Source organism: Aethalodelphis obliquidens, unplaced genomic scaffold (assembly GCF_003676395.1).
Source record: "Aethalodelphis obliquidens isolate GAN/ISIS:26980383/991018 unplaced genomic scaffold, ASM367639v1 scaffold28, whole genome shotgun sequence".
Taxonomy (NCBI): Eukaryota; Metazoa; Chordata; class Mammalia; order Artiodactyla; family Delphinidae; genus Aethalodelphis; species Aethalodelphis obliquidens.
This window is the reverse complement of record NW_020837972.1, coordinates 9963015-9989405: the sequence shown is the minus strand read 5'-3', so window position 1 is coordinate 9989405 and position 26391 is coordinate 9963015. Positions and strand designations below refer to the sequence as shown.

General features: G+C 54.5%; 1 protein-coding gene across 5 annotated transcripts in view; it reads left to right on the top strand.

Moving 5' to 3' along the window:
* Positions 1-26391, top strand: part of RBM19 (RNA binding motif protein 19) — a 126952-nt gene that overhangs the window by 22161 nt on the left and 78400 nt on the right. For 3 of the 5 annotated variants that reach the window (XM_027124670.1, XM_027124672.1, XM_027124673.1), the window contains exons 17-21: positions 8352-8521; positions 11176-11236; positions 14931-15010; positions 17688-17743; positions 20741-20857. In XM_027124670.1, the coding sequence (XP_026980471.1) occupies positions 8352-8521; positions 11176-11236; positions 14931-15010; positions 17688-17743; positions 20741-20857 (484 nt within the window). The remainder of the gene's footprint in view (positions 1-8351; positions 8522-11175; positions 11237-14930; positions 15011-17687; positions 17744-20740; positions 20858-26391) is intronic. The other 2 variants (XM_027124671.1, XM_027124674.1) reach the window with 1 other exon arrangement.

The following is a 26391-nucleotide window of genomic DNA, read 5'->3' as shown; positions in this document are numbered from 1 at the left end:
ACTAAATTGTTTATCAGGTATTTCTTTTAAAGTTCTGTATTCATCCTGAGACTGGCGGGTCCCCATCTCTTGAGTTTTATAGGCACGTAAAATGTCCTTAAAAAAAATAGAGCATAAAAATTTTGGATACAACATAAGGTAGCCAACTATCTTGGCTTATCAAGTATAGGTTGTGAAAGGAAAAATTAAAAAACCCACTAGATTTAAAAAAAACCCACAGGGATTCGGAACAGAGCAAGAGAAAATAGCCTTCTGGGTCGTATTGATACATCCGCCGGGATGAGCAGGGCTGTTGGAGATGTTTATTCTCCCGGGTCCCTGGGATGGTATGGCGTCCTCTGGTGCCCAGTGGCTGCAAAGGCAGGAAAAGGAAGGGAGGCGGGGACCCAACCCTCAGCTGATGCTTCACACTCGGGTGAGGAGGGGGTGCTCCTGGCACTCAGGGCAGCGCAGTTCTTCCCTGTCGGGACTGTTCTACAAATGGTAAGACATTTTGCTGACCCTGCCCACTGAATGTCAGGACTGCCCCTGTAATTGTGACGATCTGATACCCCTTCCCTGTATGCCAGATGCCCTCTAGGGGGCAGTGCAGCCCTCAACTGAGAACCACTTAGGGGACCACGACTCCATCCTAGAAGCAAAGACCTTTAGAAAAGCTTTGAAGAACACCCTTACCCAGACATTAAGATCTTGCCCATCGGTAATATCCCTCCTCCGTACCTCCATCTTAACGTAGGGTTGCCGGTTGATTAAAATAAGGATTAAAAGAATACATCTCCTGTATACCCTCTCCATTGTCCTCATAAAAGAATGGGGGTGGGGATGGGAATTCTCAGATTAAAGAACAGTCCTTTAACTGAATAGACCTCCCTGTCCATAAACCTCCCTAGGCTGTCTGCACTTCCCAGTTCATCTTGGATCGGTAAAACCTCCTCAGGACTGGCCCAAGCCACTACAAGGCATCTGGGAACCCCTGGTCTAGAAGCCTTGTTTCAGTCAGGAAGGAAAATTCTTCAGTCTCTGCTTTCTGAGGCCCCCGAAAGCATCCCTTAGCCATTGGGGTTACCTACTGACCACTGATATAAATCTTTCAAAAGCCCCTCACTAGCCCCTGTTGAGTTATTTTTGGCCACAGATTGGATTAACGTTCTCTTCCACCGTGCTTATGCTTCCGTCAAGAAGAATTCTCTTTATATAGTCACGGTTTCTTCTTAACTAGCGATCACCCCCAAATTATCAGCGACCTTGGTTTCAACTTCAGTCACTAAACTTGGACATGACTAATGTTTTTCGGCCAAAAGCAAGTCCTCCTTTAAAGCACAGACTTGCCAGGAGCGAGGGCCCTGGAAACAGATCCAGCAGAGGCCTCTCCTAGCTTTGGCGGAACCACTAAGTATGGTGCCTCCCCGGGGGGCCGCTGCCCTGTGGCCACACTCTTTTGCAGGTGTCCCGGTGCTTCCCTCCCTTCTCTCTGTTTTCTTCTGTGACACTCGTCACGGTTTGTGTTTATCCTGTTTATTCGTTTGTTTTACTTGTTTAACATCCCTCGCTGGTGAGCCACGCGAGGGCAGGGCGTGGCCGTCTCGCTCACTGCTGGGCGCAAGCATCCCGTAGGGCCCCGGGCGTGGGGTAGCTCAGGAATGTGAGTTGAGGGAGTGAAGGAATGCAGGAAGAAGGGTTTCTGTGCCTCTCTGTCTCTCTTTACCTGTGAAGAGTAGGGCTGGGCCATCCTCGTCCTTGTGTCCCAAGCCCCGGCACATAGTAGAGCGTGGTGACGTCGGCACATTTGTTCTGCATCGTTGTTTAAGCATCAGAGCGTGGCGCCACCCATCGCGTAACCGTGGCTCCCTTCATGGGGCTGATTTATACCCCCCCCTCCCCTCACCCTTAAACTTTGTTTTAAAGGCTTACTGCTTCCCGGAAGTGTGTCATTATGGGTTCCCTTCCTCAGTGTCTGTCTGACTCCCTCACTAGACGTCCATCCCATAGGGCGGGTACCTCGTCTGCTTGTGCACTGCTGTGCCCCGGCACCCAGGAAGGTGCCCAGCGTCTGGTGGGAGAGCAGTCAGTAGGTGCTGAGCGAATCCACAGGCAAAAGCAGCATTTCCTCCATGCCCGGCCCTGCGCTAAGCACTTTGGGTCCTCCGTACGTGAGGCTTACAGCTCCCGGGGAAGTCACTGTCTTCCTTGTCCCCGCCTAGCCCAGTGACTGGGCAAAGCCACCAGCCTCCGAGGCTGTTCCTGCATCTGTAATATGGGCAGAAGGCCTTTGTGAGAGTTCAGTGAGAAGCCGCCCGAGTCACCGTTCTCTGACCCTCGTCCTAATTCAGCAGCATAAGGTGAAGTGGATGGTCTCTAACTCAGCCCTGAGCACCAGCTGGATTCCAGCCACTGAGCTGGGGCGACCAAGATGGGCCCAACACATACCGCTTCCTCAGAAGCTCCCGGGCTGCTAGGAGGACGGGTGGGGCTGTTCGGGGGTAGCTGAGATGTCACAGTAATAGAAGTGGGCCCTGGGTGCAGAATGTTCTGGAGCACAGCGAGGGGAGGCTTTGCAGAGATAGCGTGCCCTGGTCGGAAGGTGGAAGGCTGCCCCTGCCTGCCCCCAGCATCCCCTGGGTGCCCGGGCCTAGGTTCCAGTGTTGAGAACATCCCAGACAGACTGTCCCCAACAGGCCCTGCCTCTTAGGGGGCTGCTGTCCAGGGTCCTGCCGCCCCTCACACAAAGGAGGCCTCGGAGCTAGGAGGAGGGAGCCAGTAGTTGCAGCAAATAGATGGGATAGGGACCAAGAAGCTGTGCACGCCTGAGCTGATTTCACGCCCCGCTGAGTCCTGTGTCGTCAGGCGGATCCCCGCAGGACTCATCTCCCGAGCCTCCTTTTGCCCTTTTTTATTCCTTTTCTTACCTGTATCACACACACGGTCCCCTCCCCGGTCCCCGAGCTGTTCCTTTTCACCTGCTGCTCCCCCACGCCCGCCCCTCTGCACATGGTTCCTGAAGCTTCCCCATTTCCCCATCCCCACTGCCGGGGACCAGCCGGCCCCCAAGCCCTGGATTTTCTCAGGCTCTGCAGGAAGGCAGCAGGAGGGGAGTGGACAGAGAGGGTTGTTTTGTTCACCAGCGCCCCCCCCCCGACACCTGTCTTTTCGGCGAAGCCCTCCATTCCCTGTACCTTTCTCGGGGGGGGGGGGACAGTGTGTTTTATCTCCCCACAACCAAGACCCTCACCTCCAGATAAAGGGCTCCAAGTCGGGGGAGGTCCTGAAAAGCTGCTTGCAACTGATAACAGTCTCTGCTGTCAGCCTTCCGCGCAGAGAGCCGGAAGGGGGAGGGAGCGACTGTAAATTCTGCGGCCTGATTATAATAAAGCCCCATGTGGTGATGCGTGACTGGATTTTATTGTGCCAACTACAGATGGACGGTATTCCCCCCTGCCTCTCCCAGCCCCCTCCAGCCCACCTTGCTTTCCGCGCCTTCCTCGCACCCTCACCCCACCCCCGCCCCCATCCCCATCCTGCGCTTCTTCCCACTTTTCCTGGTTCCTGGTGAGGTCGTTGGCAAACATCTGTTCGTTTTGTGATACCTCCTTTTTCCTTGCTAGTCTTCCTGTCGTCACCCCACTTGAGGCCAGGGGCAGAAGCGCTTTTCTTTCTCTTTTTTTTTTAAGTTTATTTATTTTCTTTATTTTATTTTTGGCTGCGTTAGGTCTTCGTTGCTGTGCGCGGGCTTTCTCTAGTTGCGGCGAGCGGGGCCTACTCTTCGTTGCGGTGCGCGGGCCTCTCATTGCGGTGGCTTCTCTTGTTGCGGAGCACGGGCTCTAGGTGCGCGGGCTTCAGTAGTTGTGGCACGTGGGCTCAGTAGTTGTGGCTCGCGGGCTCTAGAGCGCAGGCTCAGTAGTTCTGGCTCACGGGCTTAGTTGCTCCACAGCACGTGGGATCTTCCCAGACCAGGGCTCGAACCCATGTCCCCTGCATTGGCAGGTGGATTCTTAACCACTCTGCCACCAGGGGAGCCTGGCAGAAAAGCACTTTTAACAGTGACCTTTGGCTTCGTCCTTGGCCCTTGGCCGTTTCCACACCTCTCTGGACATGGGCATGGGTCGTAGCAGGGCCTGGCCACTTGAGCGGGGCAGAAGCTCTTCCCAGGGATGTGGCCGACAGAGACACAGTCCCCTGCACTCAGACCTGCGGCTCTGGCTGTTCTTCTCAAAAGCCTGCAGCCGGCTGGCCTGCCTCTTCCGGCAATGGGCCTGCGGAGGTAGGGATTCCTGACATTTTCCCCTGGCCCAGACACTGTTTTATCTGGGTTTCTGTGCGTTAATTCTCATAATTGTCTTGCAAGTGGACCCTGTGATTGTCTTTCTCCTTTTTTGAATGGAAAGAAGGAAGCATAGGGAGGTTGAGTGACTTATGCAGAGTCACACATCTGGAAAGAGGTGGGCTGTGCCCAGGCCACCAGCTCCCAGGTCTGTGCTCCTAGCTGTGACCCCACAGCTCCTGTCGGTCACACTAAGTGCCATTTGTGTAGCAGATCATCATCCACCGATATTTTTGGAGCATCTGCTCTGGGCCCGGTGCTGGGGGTGCAGAGGTTACTGAGTCAGATGTGGTCTCGTCCTCAGAGAGCTCCCCTTGTAGTTGGGGGACACAGAGAAGTGAACCGATAAGGTGATTTCAGAAAGGGGTAAGGCCTCTGAAGGAAAGGTACCCAGGGGACTCTGATGGCAAGTGGCCAGGCCTGTGCTGGGGACAACTGCACAGGAGGAGCTCTGAGGGGAGGACGTTTGAGCTGAGACCTGACAAGAAGCCAGGCCTGGGAAAATGGGATGAGCAGAACAGGCAGAGGAGACAGATGGCAAGTGCAAAGGCCCTGTGGCAGGGATGGGTCTTGGCAGGCTCAGAGATCAGAATAGAGGCTGGTGCAGCTGGAATGGAGCAGGCGAGGAGACAGAATGGGAGAAGCTGGCAGGCCAGGGACAGGTGCCGACGGGAGACCAGTGAGGAGAACACCCGGTCATCCACACAAGAGGCAACGGTGCCCTGGACCGGGGACCCAGCGTGCGTATGGAGTAGCAGACATTCGAATTTCCAAAGAAGCCAGCAGAGAAAAGGGGAGTGTGTGTGTGTGTGTGTGTGTGTGTGTGTGTGTGTGTGTGTGTGTGTGTGTGTGTCATCACGGGGACCCTGACCCAGACCACTCTCACTTCGAAGGCCGTGCGCTTTCACAGCTCTGCGCTGCCTCCTGACTGTGGTCTCTGGGCCCCCTTCTCGTGTTCTTCAGGCCCCCTTTTTTCAGCAGATCTCGAGACTGGGATGCCCTTGTCTTTGTTAGCTCTTCCAGCATCCCAGGGGGAGTTGCAGACTGGGGGAGGTGGTGGCTGGGTACACAGAGGTTTGGAGAAACAACGGACATCTCTGTGCTGTTGGAGCAAAGCCAGGCTGCATTTAATCGTGTCTTTTATTTCAAGCTGGATGTTCTCCTGGATGTTGGGGGTCAGGGGCGTTGGCTGACTTAGTAGAAGTGGGAGGAGCCAGGCCAGCTGCACACCCGGGTAGGTGATAGGTCCTGGCCGTCCTCGCAGTCCCCTCTTGTTCCCCCTGGGCTGGGACTGAGGGCAGCTCACCCTCCGGGGAAGGGATCTGTCTGTTCCTGGGGTGCCAACCCTGACTGCAAGCTCATCTCAGCTCTGTCACGAAATGCAAACATCACACTTCCTGGGCAGGGGCCTGTGACCTTTGAAATAAGTGCTTTGAAGCAGACCAGCCCTTGCTCCTGGGGCAGGGAGGCAGCAAGGAGTGGACTCTGGCCCTGTTCACAGCCCCTGGGCTCCCCGGAGCTGTTGTCCTTGTGAGGCTTCAGATCCCTGGAATGCCACGCTGGGAACTGGCTGGATTCCAGGCCCTTGGGAGAGGCAGAGGGACGGGTCGTTGGGCTTTGCCAGGCTGGAAGTGGGGAGCAGGGCACGAAGGCCCATAAGCTGGTTTAAATCAGTCTGTTGACCACTGCCTAGTACAGAAGCCACATGCCGCTGAGTTAGTTGCCAAGAGTTTTAAAATGTGGGTTTTCCCATGAAAAGCTGGATTTTCAGCTTCTCGTGAAAGCTCTGAACACCTGGCCACACTTGGGTTGATCTGTCCTCGTGACAGCGATTGGCCGGTGCCGCGAACGGGCTGCCCCTTGAACCGGCACGGTGCTCTCTCAGTCACCATCATCCCCCCCATTCTGTTCTCTACAAAAAAAATCTTTTCAGTCTCGCATGAACCTCTCTCCCAACATGAAGTTGCCTGAGGTTTAGAGTTCAGATGCAGCGAACTCCAGAACTTTCCATGGACCACCGGTTTACTGTGATGCAGTGCTATGGTCTGCGGTGAGATAGCATCCTCGCAGGCCTAGCCCAGTCCCCGCACGCAGTGGGGCATCTGATTGGCACCCCTTCCTCTCTCCTTTTATCTCCAAGACACATCAGACGTGAGGCGAGCCTGTGGGGTGGGTGTCCTTCGCAGCTGAGGGGCGTGGTCTTCCTTTCCATTGAAGTTCTCATTCACCACCTGGAATCTTAGCCTGTCTGCTTAGCTTTGCTTCCCCATCATCAGTAATACTTTTTCTACCCTGCTTTGCTTTGGAAGTTGGGTTTTGAGGACAAATGGCCACACCACGGAGTCCCGGTGGGTAAATTGCATTAGTCGCTTGGGTGGGGGAGGAGCCTTTATGTATAGATTTCTCCTTTTTTGTCCTGGAGCGAGAGTCTGGATTCTGGGTTCACCTCCGAGGGAGCGTGAAGGGAGAAGGCTGCCCGTTCAGCTGATGTGAAATGGGCAACATCCTCACTGTCGCTCTTTCCATTAGGGATTGAAAGGGTTGTTTTATGACAAAGCGGTTGAAGTTCAGTTAGGACTGGCCAGCAGTAGGCTTGCATCAGAAAGGGCCGGGGGTGATGGAGAGGACTGTCGTGCTCGGCGTGAGAGCGTGCGGGACGGGTTTGAAGCCCCGGAAGCTCCCTTGGCCTTGAACTACTTGCGTGCAAGTGGGCACGAGAGAATGAGTGTCCCCGTCCGCTGCAGGTTGGCACGTGCAGGGCTCAGACCTGAGGGGGGGTCGGGGCCACATGCTCAGAACCATGAGGGTGGGAGCGGGCGGGCATCTTGGAGAATGGCTGAGATGGGGTTTGATTTCCCCGGGGGCTACGGGAGGAGCTCCTGGAGCTTGAACGTGGGGGAAATGATGATTGTCCCCAGGCCCCGATCATGTGAAAAACTGGGGAGGTTGACCCAAACAGAACACATTTTTCCAGCAGCGGAACTTCTCAAGAGGTCACGACGCCACCTCCAACCTCGTGAGGCTTCCGGCACCCTCGGGTGACATCCCCGTTCTCCACCAGGGCTCCATCCTGAGCTGCAGCCACACGCCCGCCCTGCTAACTCACAGCCTCACGCTTGCCCTTCCCTCCTCCTGCAATGCTGTTCCTTCAGAGTAGGCGTGTCACGGGTGGGAGTGACAGGATGGAGCGCTTCGTAATCACAGTCTCCAGAAATAACCAGGAGTGCGCTATTTTCTCTTCTTGCGTATGTGTCTCGTAAGCTCTGGATACAGAACGTGATTGGGGTCACGTCGTATGTTGTTTTGCACCTTCATTTTTCTCTTAATTTTTCTGTCACGAGCATCGTTGCACGTCTTTAAACATTCTTCGGAAACGTCATCTTTACATATTAGTGTAGCCTTTGGTGGCAGTATAACTCTCCAGATCTCTTGTTTATGAATATAGTCGGTTTTTGTCTTTTTTTCAGTTTTTTGCTGTTATGTGTAGCTCTGAATTGAATATATTTTGTGTAGATGAAAACATACTCTTATGTGTATGCTTCCTGAAGTTATGTATATTGGGGATTTTAAATGAACGTAACATCCCTTAGGTTCAAGGGGTATTTAGGACGTTCTGAGTTTTGCTCCCATTCTGTAATTTTTGCAGTTTTAAGTTGCATTTTATTTTGAAAGTTCGCCAAGTGCTGGTTTTTGAGGAAAAAGACCACGTCGCTTACGTTTGCAGCTCACAGTAATTTATTTTGAGGTTCAGATTATATGGGTGATATGATGTGGGTCAGTCTAAGTTAGGGCTCCTGGGTTTTGGTCTGTGCTTCACACTCTTTTCTCTTTAAAACAGAGGCAGGAAGCACGGCGGTCTCTCCCCTCCCTCAGCCCACCCCCCAGCAGTTGCTAAAACCCAGCACAAGCCGTCCCTTCCTGACGCTGCCCGCTCAGAGACAGAACCCCCGGGTCTGGCAGGTTCTGTGCTTTAGGTCCCGGGGCTTAGGCAGATAAGGCATCATTTAACAGATTTGTTTTGGTGGCGGGGTTGGGGGGGCCCATGCAGACGGCGAGACCCCAGAAGGTGAAAAGCTGACAGAGGGAGCAGCACACGACACTTCAGCAGAGGTGGAGGAGGAAGAGAATGAGGAGAGCCTTCCCGGGTGCACGCTGTTTATCAAAAATCTCCACTTCGACACGACCGAGGAGACGCTGAAGGGGGTGAGTGACCGCTCGGCCCAGAGGGAGCGGGCGGGGGTGGGCGGGGCGGGAGACCCAGTCTGCTGATGTGGTCACCGTGTTTATCCTGCCTGGACGAGTGACTTGTGGCAGCGTGTAGATTAACAGCCAACAGCCACCGCATTGACACCTCCACCGAGCTGTCCAGTAGACATGTCACCCGGAGATCGGAGCCCTGGCCAGACCAGTCTGGGGGCTGGCAGGGGCGCCTGCATGCACTTGAAGGGGACCTGTTGGGATGCGGTGTGAGAGCTGTAGTCAGAAAACAAAGCCCCTCCCCAGATGGTGTCTGCGAGGGTAACCACCCAAAAGTAAACGCCAGCACACCCTCCTGGCCTGGTGGGAACACGCAGAAGACACAGCACTGAGTGAATCTGGAGGAGGGGCAGTCCTGCCTGGAGTCCCTGATGGGCTGAGAGTTTTACATTCATAGGAAGGGGGTGGAGGGGAAAAGGATGGGGAACTCCAAGTACGCATTGGGAAAATGCCAAATGATGGGCGCTGGGGGGCTTCTAGAAGGAATTGGGCCAGAGATCTGGAAATGGGGATTCTAGTGCCAAAGGACTGGGGTCTGCGAGCTCCCCCACTGGACTGAGAACTGTCCACGGGGAGAGTCTCTGCTTCTGTGAACTGGGTTTGGCACAGAATAAATGCTCGATGCCTTTTTTTTTTTTTAATGCATGAATTGGTGACTAGCAGCCTGACAGCCATGAACTGGTTCTGGAAAGGAAGAAGGCCGTAAGGATTGAGCTGATTGGTTTCTGCAAATTCTTTTGAGCTCTGAAATCCTAGAGCTGGATTCAGGAGGGGAGACGGGGTCCACTGAGTCCTAGAGGCAGGAAGGTGATGGATGGGTGGAAAGGAGTCCAGCCTGCTTTGGGCGGGAAAGCCCAGGGTGTCAAGGTGAAGCAGGAGATCAGAGCCTGCACGCTGGGACCCTCTGGCTAAATCTCCAGTGTGACTGTCACTTGCCAGTTAGAAAAGCCACCACGGCAGCAGAGGTGCCTGGCAAAAGCAGCAGCATTTTAAGCGCAGAGGTTCGCCCTCTGGGGCAATGGGAAACCCACTCTTGGACTTTTCCTGGGCTACTTCCTGAATCCGTTTTGGTCTGGTTTGAGTTTGCTTTTACAAACAGGCACACGCTAGTAGTGTCCAAAGGCTAGATAGCTTTGAAGAGGTCAAACCAGCTTGTGGAGGGTTTGTTTTTTTATTTCTGCTGTGCTGGCCCCCCTGTATCTGGTATGGGGATGTCGTCAACGGGAACCATTTTTTTCCTGGAAGATGTGCCCAAGCTTCAGCCTAAGAGCATCCTTGGAGTTAAAGAACTCTGGAGCTGGAAGGTACAGCCAAAATGATCTAGTCCAGGTTCTTCATATTACAGATGTGGAGACTGAGGTTCAGAGAGGTCAGTTCACTGACCTAGGGTCACACAGCCCATTCGAGGCACTGTGGGGAGCAGCGTCCAGCTCACAGGGCTCCTGTTAACAGCATCCTGAGTGGAGAGTTGTGCTTAAGGGTCAGTCTGCCTGGACTTGGGTCCCAGCCTCACTCCTTACTAACAGTGTGACCCTGGGCTGGTCCTTTGGCCTTTCTGTGCCTCAGTTTCCCATTTGTAAAAAGGGGGTGTTAATAGAATCTTCTGCGGAGCTGTTTGGAAGATGTGATTAGAATGAATGAGATAATTCAAGTAAAGTGTTTGACAGTCGGAATAAGAGAGTCAGTGAATGTCAGCTGCGTGCGGTTCTTGTTTGCTGGTCGGAATCCCCCCTCCCCTCTGCTTCCCCTTCACTCAGTCGGTGAACAGTGACCCGCACCTGCCTCTCCCTGGGCCCTGTGTGTGCTGTGGAAGACACCGCAGTGAACCAGAAGGACAGGAATTCGCACTGGTCAGTTCTCAAATTCTAGCAAGAAAGACAAAAAAAGTAAAGGGAAAAATAGAGCAGAATGTGATTTTTGAAAGTTTTAAACATTAGTTGGCGTTAGGTGCAGGGGCAGTGAGAGGCTCAGGACTGGGGTCAGTGGACTCCAAGCTTCTAAGTGTAGGCCCAGCTTCCCCACTGCATGGCCCTCGGTGATTCCTTGCACTGTTCAGTGTCCCAGGTCCTTCTTGGACACTGGGAGCCAGGACCCAGCCCAGCGGCCCTTACGGGGAACCCTAAGGGAACATCCAAGCTACTTAAAGTAGGCCATGATCCAGTGCCTCCAGATATTTTTGGGGACCCCCGAGGTGATATTAGGGCAAATGTGGGGAGCCTAGTGTCTGACCAGGACCTCCACCTGCACGGCATTTAGAACCTGGGCTCTGGCGCCTGGATCCAACTATCAGCTCCGGGGCTTCCCAGCTGTGACGCTGGGTGCGTCTCTAACCCCTTGGAGCCTCAGTTTTGTCATCTGCAAAACGTGGGTAGTAACACCTACCTGGTAGAATCACTGCAAGGGCTGGATGAGTTCATGCAGGCAGAGGGCTCGGGCCAGGGCCCGGCCACGGAAGCGCATCCAGGGGTTAACTCTTCTCTTACTCTCGCCCTCTCCATGCCTGCAGTTGCCTGGTCCCCTCTGTCTTTCGAGACACGCCTACACCAGGTTGCGGGATTAGCACAGAAATTCTGATAATACCTGTCGACATTCTCTTCCAGGTGTTTTCCAAAGTGGGTGTGGTGAAGAGCTGCTCCATTTCCAAGAAGAAGAACAAAGCAGGTATTTCACAGGAGATCTCAGTTAGAAAGGAACGACTCTGAAAGAAACAGTGTCGCTCTGGGTAGGGGTAAGGGTACCTCTCTCTTGCTTATTCTGAGGGTCTTCTTTCATTCTGAAGCATTGGCAGCCCCACGCTCTCTCGCTTGGCTGTCTAAAATGGTCCTCCTTTCTGGGTCCCTGGAGACTCCTGGTTTCCGGTGGGAGCAACCATGCATGTCAGATTCTTCTGAATCTAGACCCTTTGCCACCCCGGACTGTCGGGTGTTTTCAGAGCAGTGCGATTAGAGGGCTGGCAGGGTTGACACTGTTCGGTGGCAGAAGCCTCTCCCTGCTCCCAGCATCTCTGTGCTCTGGAAATCTCCAGGGGAGAGTGAGAACAGACCCGTCTTGGGCTTTCCCTCTTCCCTTCCAAGAGAAGTGACCCAGATGTAGAACATCCAGAACGCTCCACTGAGTCACCAGCCACGCACCTCACTGGCCCCTGGGTGCCTGGGCCACGCAGACCCCACCCTCATCTCTCCTGTCAGCCTCAGGCGTTGCCACGAGTCCCTTGGCGTCTCTCTGTTCCTCCTCCGGCCCTGGCTTCCTGCAGGTGGTAGACGGGCCATTGCTCCTGGCTTCCTCACAGCTGTGCGCTCCCCATCCCTTCAATTTGCCGGGATTTGTAGGCATGCCACGTGGGCTGTCCCGTGGCTGTGTCCTGAGAGACTAAGGAGCTAGTGGTTACAGCACACAGCAACAAGGGGTCTGGTGGAGGGGGCCCTGGCTGGACAGGAGCCCAGGCCAGGGGTCTCCACGTCAGACCGCGACCTGGAGGGTAGGGAGGCAGAGCAGTCAGCTGGTGGGGGCGGGGGTGGGTGGCGGAGGCGGGAGAGGGCGTAGTAGCAGGTTGGGAGTGTACTGAAGAGGCAGAAGGCGCGCCTAGAAAGGTGGGCTGATTCCAGGTCACAGAAGGGCTTGCTGCCAGGCAGAGGAGCCTTGGAGGGGCTGAAGCAGACGGGGGCATAGAATTTGGGGAGTTCCTTGTATTAGTTTGCTAGGGGTGCAAAAAGCACCACAAACCAGGTGGCTTCCACCACAGAAGTTTATTACCCCACAGTTCTGGGAGCCAGAAGTCCAGGATCAAGGTGTGGGCAGGGTTGGCTCGTTCTGAGTGCTTGTGAGGGAAGGATCTGTTCCAGCCTCTCTCCTTGGCTTATAAGTGATTGTCTTCATGTTCACATGGCATTCTCCTGTGTGCACCTGTCCTGTGTTCAGAGTTCACCACCACCCCTTTTTTTTTTTTTTTTTTTTTGCGGTACGCGGGCCTCTCACTGTTGTGGCATCTCCCGTTGCGGAGCACAGGCTCCGGACGCGCAGGCTCAGCGGCCATGGCTCACGGGCCCAGCCACTCCGCAGCACGTGGGATCTTCCCGGACCGGGGCACGAACCCGTGTCCCCTGCATCGGCAGGCGGACTCTCAACCACTGCGCCACCAGGGAAGCCCGCCCCTTTTCTTTTTTATAAGGATACCGATCATATTGGATTAGCACTTAGCCTCGGGACCTCATTTTTGCCATGATTACCTCTGTAAAGGATCTATCTCCAAATACGGTCACATTCTGAGATGTGAGGGTTAGGACTTTAACGCACACTGGGGAGCTGGGCACAGTTCAAACCATAACATCCCTGTTCACCAGGAACCGCAGATGTAGTTTGGGCTACAGGGAAAGGCAGCTAAGCGCCGAGTGAACGACATGAAGGCTCAGTTTGGGGGGGTCTGGGGACGGAGTTCAGGAAAAGAGGTGACCCCTGAAGTCTGGGGGGTGAGACAGGCTGGCAGAGGGGTCGCCAGCTCCATCCAGGGCTGTCCCTGCAGGCTGTAGTGTCACCGTGCCCCTCTGCAGTCAGACGCTCTGTGGAGCCGGCCCCTCGGCCCTCGGGAGCGCTCTTCAGCGTGCTTTAGAACGGTTATCTGATCTTTCAGTGCCACGAGCAGCTCTTGAAAGCTACACTGTCTTTTTTAAGAGCCTGTATGTGAGAGCCCTACTCTCCGGGGCTCATCCGTCACAGCTTGGGGGGAATCTAGATGGTGCCTGTTATCAGCGAGGGTCTCAGCAGGAACCAGAAAGCACGCTCAGCTGCGGTTGTCAAGGAGATGTTTGTAGTGAAGGGGCCGAGTGCCTGGGTCTGGGCTGGGCTGAGGGGACCCACGGGAATGTCGAGGCAGTGGATCCTGTGGGAGAACGCCCCTCCCCTGCAGAGCCCAGAGGCCGTGGGGAGGGAGTGGTGTGGCCAGAGCCACAGAAGAAGGGCCACCAGCAGAGCCAAGGGTGTGGGTTGGACACTGGCGCTGCCAGAACCACGCCAAAGCGGGGAGGCGATGGGGTGCGTGGAAAGAACGGGGGCCCCAACTCTACCTCCTCCACCCGCCTATGTCAAATCGGAGCTTTCCATTGGGTAAACCGAACAGGAAACCAGAAGGCCGGGGAGCCCAAGTCGTGCTCTCTATGGACATCAGCGTTCCAGGGCAGGAGAAGGGCAGAATGGATCTGCACAGCGTCAGTGAATCGGCAATGAACTTGACTCTCTGTAGTTGCCTTTAACACCATCTTAATGAGCTTTTTAAATACCCTACGGGCACAGACCCTCCAGCCTTGGCCCTCAGAACAGTGTTTTCACGTATCCACTGGAAAACAAATACTGAAAGTCACCACGGGGTGGCGCTACCCATCAGCCATCAGTTCTTTCTGAACCTCCTTCCTGTCGCCCGCAGAACCATGTCTGGGCTGTTTGTGGAATTTCTTCCTGCTTTGGGCCCTCGTTTTATAACATGTAGTTGTGAGTAGAAATGCAGACAAGCAGGGGCACAGCCTCACAAACAATACAGACAAAGATGAGGACTGCTGGGTCAACAGTGGTGAACCCTGAGCCTCGTTTGGGCCCATCAGCCTTGAGCCGACCCTCTTTGAGTTCAACTGTGAAAAAATAGAGAGTAAAATTAGTAAATCAGCATGAACCGCGGGGGCGGAGGCATGCATCACATTTTGTGTCAAAGAGCCAGGTGTAATTAGAGACCTTATTCTTGCGTGCCCCCAGTTATGCGTATTTACATTCAGGAAGCAAAGTTCTCTATAAATTTTGGAGACACCCCTGGCTATCTGAACTCTTGCTACTCACGACCCAGCAATAGGGAACCAGAGGAGTTCTAACGAGGTGGTCACAGCCTCCCTGTCCCAGCCTTATGTCTGAAACCCAGGAACCAGGTGTAACCGGGTGGTCAGAAATACTTTGTAAAGAGTAAGCCTTTGGCGTGCTTGACTTTGATGCATGTGTTCGTATTATGCATTATGTATGGAAGCAGGGGACTGCCCGGGTAGAGCTTTTGCCGCTTGTCGTGGCGATGGTCACCCCTCCCTCCCAAAGGCGGAATTCTATTATGAAGTTAATTATCACGTCGATCATCTGTTAATTAATAGTCAACTGGGCCTCAGGTGGCGGCTGTATAACCTCGTTGGCTGATTCTTCAAGACGACTGGTAATAAATGGCGAGCCGGGAGCTGGGATCTTGGGGAACAAAGAGGGGCATGAAGAAATGAGAATGTCGAGGGGCCGTCCAGGGGCCCTTGGAGCCCTTGAACTTGGTCTGGTGCACCTTCTTTGTTTTCCTCCCTGCCTGGCGCCCCCGTACGATTCCCACCTCTCTCTCTCTCAGGCGCGCTGCTGTCCATGGGGTTTGGATTCGTGGAATACAGGAAACCGGAGCAGGCCCAGAAAGCTCTCAAACAGCTCCAGGTAAGTGGGCGTTCTCAGCCGAGGTCCCCGGGGGCACAAGGCAGGTGGTGCGGTATCCCGTCAGTCTTCGGAAATTGAGTGGGAATGCAGAGCAGCCCACATCTTCCCAGGCCCGTTGCTTTCTCCAGTTCCCTAGGGGACTGTGGCCACGGCCTTGAACTTCCTCAGCCCCCCACAGTCACTACAAGGCATTCCTTCAGTCTGCAACTCTTGATCAAGAGCCTGGTTTGTGCCAGGCCTCAGGGAGATGGGTGAAGCAGACCTCTGAAGAAACACGCCAAGACCAGGTCATGAGAAGTGCTCGGGTGCAGATAAAGCAGACACTGTGGTGAGGGGAAGGCTGCTTTAGATCGCGTGGTCAGGAGAGGCCCTCTCTGAGGACGTGACAGTTGAGCTGACACCTAATTGACAAGAAGGAGTCAGCTACACAGAGATCTCGGAACAGCACATGCAAAGGGCCTGGGGCAGGGACTCTGAGGCAGGAGTGAGCTTACTATGTCTGAGGAGCAGAAAGAGGCCAGTGTGGCAGGGACAGGGTACAGGGTGGGAGGTATGTGGAGCTGGATCTTGCAGACCTTTTATGGACTGTGGAATTCAACATAGAGGCAGTGCGATCCCATCAGAGGCCTTGGAGCACTTTGGGGAAGGATCTGATTTCTGCTGCAGAACAATGTCTCCAGCTGCTGTGTGGAGGGTGCATCATAGGAGGGCAGGTTGGAGACTGTTGAGTCCTCCAGGCACGGGTCAGGGTGGACGCAGTGACAGTGGGGAGAAGGGGGCTGAACGCAGAGGTGTTTGGGACACAGACTTATGTCCTGCTGAGAAAGGAGCGATGCCCTCCTGCTGGGTCGAAGTGCAGGGACAGATCAGGGCCCTGGATGGCAGGAAGGGAGCTGAGGTTACAGGGAGCAGAACAGAGCCCCAAAGTGGGCGAGGCCTCAGCTTAGGACAGTGTCCTCAGGGCTTCCCTGGTGGCGCAGTGGTTGAGAGCCCGCCTGCCGATGCAGGGGACACGGGTTCGTGCCCCGGTCTGGGAAGATCCCACATACCGTGGAGTGGCTGGGCCCGTGAGCCATGGCCGCTGGGCCTGCGCGTCTGGAGCCTGTGCTGCGCAACGGGAGAGGCCACAACAGTGAGGGGCCCGCGTACCGCCAAAAAAAAAAGACAGTGTCCTCAGCACCTTCCCTGACACCCCACGTCCCCAGGCCCTTCGGTGGCAGGAAGGGGACAAGGAACAGTGCTTTCTCACGAGCCTCTTTCTTTCTGGAGGCCCACTTGCTCCAGGGGGATCCCTTTTAAACCCTATTCAGAATGTCACGTGTCTGTATAGGCCATCCAGGCAGCGGCAACATAAGATGGAGTTGACCAGGGCCAAGTTGACAAGCGAGCGCGTAGCAAGCCGCATGCCCTCCCAGCTCCCATTCTCTCTGAGACGTGTGCTTGGGCCTGCACAGCTGGGCTGGATACTGGGTGAAAAGGGCACCCATACCGGCCCACCTCCCTGTGAAGCCTGGCTTTATAGGGGCCCTCCAGGTGATGGAGTCTGTCCCAGTAGAGCTTGCTAGTCAAGCGAAAGGCCTTGGGGATTATAGGAAATGTAACTGGGCACTTAGCCAATATGATCGTTTTTGTAGAATTTTGATGACCCTCCCCTTGGCCCAAAGCAACTCCAGGGAGGGCTGAATTGGGTTTGGGTGCGGTGGTGGGGAGGGATGGCCTCTGGGGCCTCTGCTCTCACTTGGAAAGTCTCTCTGCTCTCCACCTCACGTGCCCATGGGGCCACTAGCTGTAAACTAGCGACGGGCCAGCACCACCCAGAACAGAGCCTGGGCACCTGCGCCCCTTCTACCGGGGCAGCCACTGCTTGGCCTCAGCCAGGTACTGCCTGACGGGCAGGTGGGCCCCGGCCATACCAGATCTTCTCTGGTTTTTTGTTTTGTTTGTTGTTTTTTCAAGAGACACTAGAAATCCAACTTTGTCATTAGATGCTGTGTACTCATTTAACTGGATTTCAGCTCTGCACGCCCAGTGGTCTGTCTTTCTCTTCCATGTAATTCAGGAGCCTGTCAGAGTCTACCTTGCACACATTAGAGTTATGTTCTGTGCCTCGCTGTGTGCTACATACGGGCATATTGCCGCAAAGAGCTGTTTATACGAAGCTACGTGTGCTGTATTTTATGGGCGACTTTAAAGGATTTTCAAGGGTAGTTTTGCTAATACACCAGTTTTGCCTTAAGGGACCCACGTTAAGAGCCTAGCTTTAGGTGCATCTCTGCTGTGATTTAGAATTTTTTTTTTAATGGCATACAATCCAAACCAAACTCTCTCTCTGCTAGCCAGACCAAAGGGCTTACGTTGCCTGAAAATGCTTATAAACAATGGAAAATTCTGTGCCCCTTGAATGGCTTAAAGGTCAAGGCCCACTCGTGGCTCCAGAGGACTTGGAGGGCTGCGTCTCCGTAACCACCAGCTGCTGCCCGGGCTCAGCGGGAACCACTTCCAGGAAAAGCCCTTCTCTGTCCTTGACTCCAGCGGGCTTGTCTCCTGGGAATAGTCAGTGCCCCCTCGAAGTTCTCTCTCCCCTCACTCAGCCGAAGCCCACTCCGGTGAAGGACAGGGCTACGGGTGAGTGCTTCTAAGAGGACAGAGGGACAGGCTGTGTTGTCTCATCTCTCAGGGTCACGTCGTGGACGGCCACAAGCTGGAAGTCAGGATCTCAGAACGAGCCACCAAGTGAGTCTCCCCTGCCCCCTCTTCCTTGGATTGAGTCCATCCCTTTTGTGTTGGTGCCGGTGCCCTGGATGGTGTCTCATGGTCTTTGAACATCCTCCCCGACCCAACCCCCCTCACCCTGGGACCGCTTCCTAATTAAGGAGGTGTCCCGCATGCCAGCTCTGATACCCATTTCCCTGGTAAACTGGGACCATGCCAGTCCCCGGAGTAAACGTGTTAGTACTCATCTATTATAACAAAAGGAACACAGGCAGGAGAAGCAAGCAAAACCCACTTATCTTGGTCCTATAAATAAACCCAGGGAGACTTGCAAGTTGCTGGAGCCTTGGACGAACCAGAGGCAGTGAGAAAACCTAGACGCCTCGCATTATGGGACTCTCTTTCTTGGAGCTGGACAGCGGCGCCCAGAGACGGCCTCCGCTTAATTTGAAAGAGATTCAGTAGATGTTAGAGATGGAGACAGACCACTGGACCCAATGACCAGTTTCCTAAAGTAGTAGAGGTCTCTTGGGAGTTTTAGTTTTGCCCCTACATCCTCACCCTTGCAAGTCCTAGTTGAACTAATACACTGGAGGTGCTTTGAACAGTGCCCGGCATGTAACGCGTACCTGGGGTCAGCCGTTATCATTGTTGTCATTGTCAGTCCCATCTGTCCGCCTCAGGTGATGAAGTGACTGCCTCTAACAATCCTTGGGCTGGTTTAAGATATTTATTCGATGGTTTTCAGGAAGTCGGTCATCTGTTGTGGTCGTTGAGCAGGTTAGCCGCCAGCGAGCTGGCCTGAAGCTGCCGCTATCTCTTCCTTCTCTCTCTGTTTTTTAATGCTCCCTGTGAAGCCAGCCTCGGCCACCTCTGGTGGTGTCCACCCATCCCAGTCCATCCCATGCTGAGCATCCTTAGCCAGAAGAAGGCTTGGTGTGGGAGCCCCCAGAAGCTAACGGGGGTTCTTGAGCCATGAATTAAGAGTGGGGGGGGGTCCAAGCTTTGTGCCCTGCAGCTTTGGGTCTAATCCAGAGGCTGTGTGACCTTGGGAGGGTGATTTTGCCCGTAAAGTAAAATGTGAAAACGAGGTTGTGCATGAAGCATCTAGCACATGGCCAGCACGTGATCACTCAGCCAGTGGCGCCGGTCTCTCAGCTCAGTCCCCTGACTCCAGGGAGTCAGGCTGAAGTCACCTTGCAGGCTCTCAGTTCCTAGGCAGTGTTCATTTAGTCTGTCTTTTATTCAACAAAAAATTACAGAAAGCCTCCTGGGCACCAGACACTCTTCCCAGGAGCTGGGGAGGGAGATTCCTCATGGGGTTTACATTCTAGGGCAGTGCTATTTGATAGAAGTTTCTGCGATGATGAAAACATCCTATAATGTTCTACATCTGCACTGCCCAGCGTGGTAGCCACTTGCCACACATGGCATTTGAGCTCTTGAAACGTGGCAACTACCACTGCGTTAATTATCTATCGCTACATAATCAAGTATCCCAAAACTTAACAGCTTAAAACAGCAGACGTTTATTATCTCACAGTTCCTGAGGGTCAGGAATTCAGGAGCAGCTTAGCTGGGAAGTTCCGTCTTGGCATCTCGTATGAGGTTGCAGTCAAGACGTTGGCCGGGGCTGCAGTCTCATCTGAAGTCTCCCCTGGGGTTGGTGGCTTCACTTGCAAAATGGCACATTCACATGGCTGTTGGCAGGAGGCCACAGTTCCTTACCATGTTGGCCTCTCCCTAGGCTTGCACAAGTGTCCTTACAGCCTGGCAGCTGGTTTCCCCCAGAGCGAGTGATCCAAGAGAGAATAGGGAGGAAGCGGCAGCGTCTTTTATGACCTAGGCTCAGAGCAGGAGAGGAGTACACAAGGGGCATGAATACCAAGCGGCAGAGACCGTTGGGAACCATCTTGGAGGCTGGCTAGCCCAGCAACCAGGAAGTTGAATTTTTAATTTTGTGTCATTTTAGTATCGATTTAACTGTTAGCCACCTGCAGCTGGTGGCTGCCGTGTTGGACAGCATAGCCCTAGAGGACAGACCGTGAAGAGAAACATGACTGAATATGTAACGTGCTCTTGGGCAGTGATGAATGCCAGGAACATCGAGCCGGGCTGGGAGTGGGAGTGGGCTGCTATTTTAGTGGAGACAGTTAGGGAGGAGGTGACCCGGAGCAGACTTAAAGGAAGTGAGTCATAACCGTCCTCATAATCACAGCTACTGTTTATGGAATGCTTACCCTGTGCTAGGCACAGTGCAGAGTGTTTTGACGTGTCCTTCATTAAATCCTCAAACAATCCGATGAGGTTGGCACTATTATTAGGCCTGTTTTACAGTTGAGAGGCCAAGTAATAACTTGTCCAAGATCACACAGATCCTTAGTGGCCAACGAGGCATTCACACCCAGATTGTCAACTCATGGCTCTGCTCGTGACCCTCCCCTGCGTCCGTGGAGTGGAGGGTTTCCCTGGAAGAGCAGGGGGACAGGTTCGGGATGGCCTTGAACCTCAGGTGGAGAGAGTTCGTCTCACAGCCCTGACCCACCTCCATGGTTAGAAACTGCTCCAGGCCCCTGGATTCTGCACTTCGGGTTCGTGAGGAAATGTCTCCAACAAGACCTTGGGACCAGCCGGCGTATTTCTGGGCACCTGCAAAGAAAGAGACAGAGGAGACTGGGTTTAGGGAGAGGCTGCCCCCACCCCCGCATCGGAGTTCTTTCCTCAAGTCCCTGCTAGTCCCTGAGTGTCTCAGATGAAGGGCAGCAGACACCCCAGGGTAGGATGTGCCGACTGGACATCCACAGCTGCTGGGGGGAGAAGATAATTAGGCTGCGTGCCACCCAGGGGAGCCCGCCTCCTTCCCCTTTCCTCTCAGCCGCGTCCACGCAGTCTCGAGTCCCTCACCTGAACAGAGGACAGGAGCATCGGTGCTGGTGGGGGGAGGGGGCGGTGGAGTCAGCAGAGGGCAGCAGCTGCTGAGGCCCCGAATAACCTGAAGGCTTTCCGCCGACCCTCCAGGCCAGCCCTGACGTCCGCTCGGAGGAAACAGGAGCCCAGAAAGCAGACAACCTCCAAGATCCTGGTGCGGAACATCCCCTTCCAGGCTGACAGCCGTGAGATCCGCGAGCTCTTCAGGTGAGAGGCGCTGGTCCGGTTCGCGGGGCCGTCGTGTCGGGGGGAGCTGCTGAGCCTTCGGGTCTTCGATGGTCTGCCGAAGGCCAGCGCGGTGGCCTCTCAGAGGTCATCTTCTGGCTGCCTTTGATGTATCTCCCTTAATCTCAGACATTGCTCTCCAGACCGCTGGGCAGAAACATGTCCAAACAGGGCAGTCAGTCGTCTTCATCCCCACCAGCGACCTGCAGGAGGGGCAGGGAGCCAGGCGGCTGACGCCCAGCTCTGCCCATGATCTGCCTGAAATCCTGCCGCCCAAGTCATCCTTTGCTTTAAGCCAGTGGCCCACTACCTTCTCTGCACCTTTGAATCACCTGGTGACTTTTATAAATACACCTTTGCTCAGGCTCCGCCCCCAGAAGGTTGCATTCAGTTGATCAGGGGTGGAGCCCAGATGTTGGTATTCGGATCAGAGCGCCCCAGGGGATTCTGGTATCCAGCCAGGGTTGGGCAGCACGCTGGTCTACACTGCTGTCTATGGAAAGCCCGCTTTGAAATGAGGGGAGACCACCTGCCTAAATAATGCAGTCCACCAGCAGATGCTACAGCACAGGAGTCAAAACTCAGATCTCTTGGGGGCCAGGCAGCAAACAGCCTGGCAGAGCAGACTGGGTGGGAACTGACGGACTGGAGGGCCAGCGGCGATGCTGGGCAGGGACGCAGATGTCATAGGACCAGTTCTTCCCGCGTTTTGAAAGAGAAACTGGCAATCTGGATTCTTGAGTTGGCAACTAATTCACTTTCTAAAAACACTGTGGGACAACGTCTACCTGAGGGCCGGCTATAACCCAGGGCCACGAGTTTGCAACCCCTGTGCCAGTACATTACACTGTTGGGTTTTTCAGATAAGTTAGGTATCACCCAGCACCAAGCCTTGGATGAAACGTCTTTAGAGAGAGGGCGTAAGGGGGAGACGTTTATGAAGCCAGGGCGCTGTCCAGGCGTGTGCTGTGGGGCACGGAGAACAGACCCTTCTGGCTGTCAGAACCTAAGGCAGATGCCATCGGCCCCAACCAAGCAGATCACGGAAGCTCGGCTGCAGTCTGAGAGTGTTCTGGGGACCTGCGGCTCTGCGGCCTGCATGGGGGTGAACACTCAGGCTTCTGTGTACTAGACCTTGTTTGTTTAACCTGCGTTTGTCCAGTTCTGGCGTGAAGGTCAGGAAAGCTAAATCCCGATCAGGATTTTACCAGTTAGCCTCTTGCCAGGTCAGCTGTGGGTGCAAAATGCAAGTCCCAGAGTTTGGAGGCTGGAAAGTATGCATTATCTTCGTGTGAAGTCTACCCTCTTTGCTCCTACTCCGTGGTGTAAGGAAGGGGGAACCCCTTGAAGGGTCTGCTTTAAAAATCCCTGTCGTCTTCCCCCCCATTCTAAATCATACACTGGCGCACAGTTCATTAACAGACATTAGCCCAGTGCTGATGCAAAGACAGGGACCCTGTCGATTTCTTAGTAGCGGGGTCTTAGCTATGATCCCAGGGTCCCCTGCGTGGTAGTAACAGCCTGGTAAGGTGGGGTCACCATCTGCAGGAGGCTGTTTTCCATCTCCCAGCATCTGGGGGGACGAGTCAAGAGGAGTGGGTCGCCGTCACGAGAAGGTATGTATCCCGAGCCCCACACGGCCGCTGGTTTCAACCATGCTTCTGCTTTTTAAAGAGTCCAGTTTAAGAACTGCCAGATCAGAACGGGATGGCTCTGAGCAGCACGCGTTGATCGGGGAACAGCATCCTGCCGAAATGACAGCTCACTTGGTTCCGCAGCCTGTTGAGGATGACACTTATCCAGGGAAACAGAAGCCCGCAAGGGGAAGGGAAAAGCGCTTTGTCTGATCTCACGTTTTATGTTTATTTTGAGAAGACAGGGAATTAGTGTTCCCCGAACATCATTACATGAGGTGTCCCTTCCTGCCATTGTTCTGGTGGTAGTTTTCATCAACCCCTGGAAATCCAGAGCCTGCTTGGAGCCTGGCTTTGTTGTGTGTTCTGGCCGGGGGTTTGAGGCCGCTCCGAGCGCGGGCAGCAGGGGTCGCTGTGAACCTTCTCTGGGAGACGAGCTCTGCCAGGAAAGCACACAGACCCAGTTTCAGACAAAGCCAGTGGCCAGCAAAGGTCAGAGCCAGGGGAAGATGTCAGGGTTTAGGGGAACCAGTCCGGTCCATTTTGCCAGGCAGTTTTCATGGAGTTATCCTACCAGGCATAATCAAAATCACCAGCTCAGTGTGTGCTGGGCTCTGCTACAGGCCTTCCTATGCTGTATCTTTTATTAAGCAGCAGAGCAGCGCTGCGGAGGAGGGATGCTGTTATCCCTTAGTGGAACCACCATCCCGCACGTGTGTCGTTTGTACCAGGCACTGTGCTAGGCGCCCGGCACGTAGCCATTTCAGCAGAGACAGGCTCCTCTCTCAAGGAATTCACTGTTTGTGAAGGACCAGGAAGGAAAGCGACAGTGACAGTCGCACAGTGACACACCCGGGGTGTGAGGGCATGAGTGCAGCGCCGTGGGAGGGCATGGTCTGGTTCTTGAGGCAGCCCGCTGGGGTACAGCAGCTCACCCGCCCTCCGCAGCCGCTGGGGGCCCTGCCCGAGCGCTGGGGGCAGCCGTTTCTCAGCCGAGGCAGTGTTTGCCTGGGCCTTTCCTGGGGGCCACCAGCCTTCCACCCAGGCCTCACTGCACCACACCCCAACCCCTTAAACCCAGCCCGACGGGTGCCAAGAGGCCCTGCAGATCCATGCCTCTGCGGGATCGTCCTCTGGGACAGTTCGAGGCTCGCCCTTTAGAAGAGTCAGAGAGTAGACACAGCAGTGAATTAGGAGACAGCAGTTCTCTCTCTGCTGCCCCCTCTCTGGGCCTCAGTTTCCCCTGGCATAAAATAGTAGCCATAATACTGGTGATGACGTGTGCTGCGAATCTCAGTAACGAGGCTAGTGTTTGTCATTATCAATGAAGTAGATTTTTTGAGCGCGACCTCTGTGTGGGCTGAAGCGCTTCGCCTGATTACAGCCCCGCGGAGCGGTTGTCATCGGCTCCATTTCCCAGTGAAGAGACCAGCTCCAGAGCCCGAATTCCTACCCACTGGGTTGTCAGGTGGCTCGGGCTGGCACCCGGCTCCCTCACCATGCGGCTGCCTCCAGGGCTGTTAAAGGATTAAGTGAGATTATGCATGTGGGGCACTTAGTACAGCACCTGGTGTGGAGTGGGTAGTTACCTAGCATTAGCTGTGGTTATTAAACAGCACAAAGCCAGCGGCTCCAGGCTTTGAACCCAGGGCAGGTCTGACTCTAGACAGAGCCCGTGTCACAGTAGTGCTGACTCCTTGGAAGTTCTCAGCAGCATATCCTTTTTTTTTTTTTTCCTCTTTTCCCTAATTATCTCCCTCCCTCCCAGCTCCCCGCGCCCTCCACTGTAGTGCTGTCCCCCTGCAGCTAGGTTCTGGGGCAGAGAGGGTCAGTAAGGAATGTGAGACCCAGGGCAAGGCCGAGCTGCTCCTCCTCAAGCCCTGAAAGGACATGTAGAGGACAAACCGGGGTTCCCCAGACTGCGCAGGGCACACACGGATGCAGGGAGCCAACTCCTCAACCCACAACCAGAGCAAGGATGGGATGGTCCTCGGCTCACCCAGCAGGTGCCCACAGCCTTAAGTCAGTATCGATTCCAGAAGAAGATGTAAAGTGGGCATCCCCCTGCTCTCTGGTTGACTGTGGGTTAGGTGTGCGCATGTGCATGCCTGTGCTAAGTGGTTTTGCTCAGTTGTTTTTTGTTTCACATCTTTTTTTTTTTTTTTTTTTTTTTTTTTTTTGCGGTACGCGGGCCTCTCACTGTTGTGGCCTCTCCCGTTGCGGAGCACAGGCTCCGGACGCGCAGGCTCAGCGGCCATGGCTCACGGGCCCAGCCGCTCCGTGGCATGTGGGATCTTCCCGGACCGGGGCACGAACCCGCGTCCCCTGCATCGGCAGGCGGACTCTCAACCACTGCGCCACCAGGGAAGCCCTATGTTTCACATCTTTATTGGAGTATAATTGCTGTACAACGTTGTGTCAGTTTCTGCTGTATAACAAAGTGAATCAGCTATATGTATACATATATCCCCATATTCCCTCCCTCTTGCGCCTCCCTTCCACCCTCCCTAAGCTGTTTTTTCATTCTTTTCCCGCCTCCATCCGAAAGGCTGGGTTTGAAAGACCCCAGGGCAGAGATATGGTTCAGAGAACAGACCCGCAGATGCTTCCACGGAGCCTCAGTCCGTTCGCTCAGTGGAAGCCTCTATACTTAGGGCCTCCCATCCTGACGCACAAGCGCGTGTGTGCAGAGCCAAAGCATCTGATGGAAGGGTCTCATTCCCACCCACATTTCAAGTGATGGCCCTGAGATAGCAAAGACCCCTTGGGAACCAGGTGGCTAGTGCCCGCGAGCACTTAGGAGGCCTCGGACACTGAGCTGGCCACATCCTGGGCACTCATGGTATCAGTGTATCTTCAGAACAGCCCAGCCTAGTGGAACTATTGTTGTGTCCATTTTCTAGATGAGGACACTGAGGCGCAGAGAGGTCCAGGGGCTATTGCTAGAAGGACCCTCAGCTTGCCCATTTCTTTTGTACTCCAGGGGCAGCCTTGATTTGAGGCACCTGGTGTCTGGAAGGCAGTGATCTTCCAAGAAAGAGGTTCTCCAGACAGGGCCAGCCTCGTGAACATCTGACCTGCATAGTCCCGCAAGGCCTCACACTTGGTTTCATGCTCTCCTGTCGCCATCCTGCAATTCTTAATTTTCCAACAAGGGGCCCTCAATTCTCATTTTACACTGGGCCCAGCAAACTATGCAGCCAATCCTGCCTGCAAACCAGTGGAAAGATCAGATTCGGAGCAGAGTATAGTTTGGCAGTCAGCCAGCCTCAGTTTCCTCATCTGCAGGAGGGGATTGACAGTCATGCCCACTTATCCTCCCTCCCCAGGCAGTGAAAGGCTCACCTGAGAAGCAAGTGCTGCCGTTGATTCAGTGCCTCTCTCCTCACTGCCTCTCTCCTTATAGCAAAGGTTGCAAATTAGCAGGGTAGATGTGGCCCCTGGCGTGGCTTACTTGGGCCCACACAGTGTCGGGGACAGGGGGTGGGGACGAGTTGGTGTCCCATATTTGCAAAGCGTGGGGTTTCACATCCAAGCCTGGTTTCTGACCTGGGAAGAAACATGGAAAGGTCTGAGTCCATCAGGCCCGGGTTCCTCTGTGGCCTTGACTGTTGGTCTATGTAGTGGCTGCTCACACCTGCTCTTGAGCTTCCCACCCGGCCCACTTCACTCTTTCTTACCCACCAGCCTGGTAGACACAGTTTATGATTCCTGGCTGAGCATCACAGCAGATATGGGGACTAGACAGCCCCTCTCCGGCCCCTCCCCCTCCTCCGACTTCACTTACAAGTGCCCCGAGTAATGTATCGCATTCAGCGATCCTGCCCCTTAAAGGCTGGTCTCGATTTGAAAAATGTCCACAGCACAGAGGCATCCTTCTTA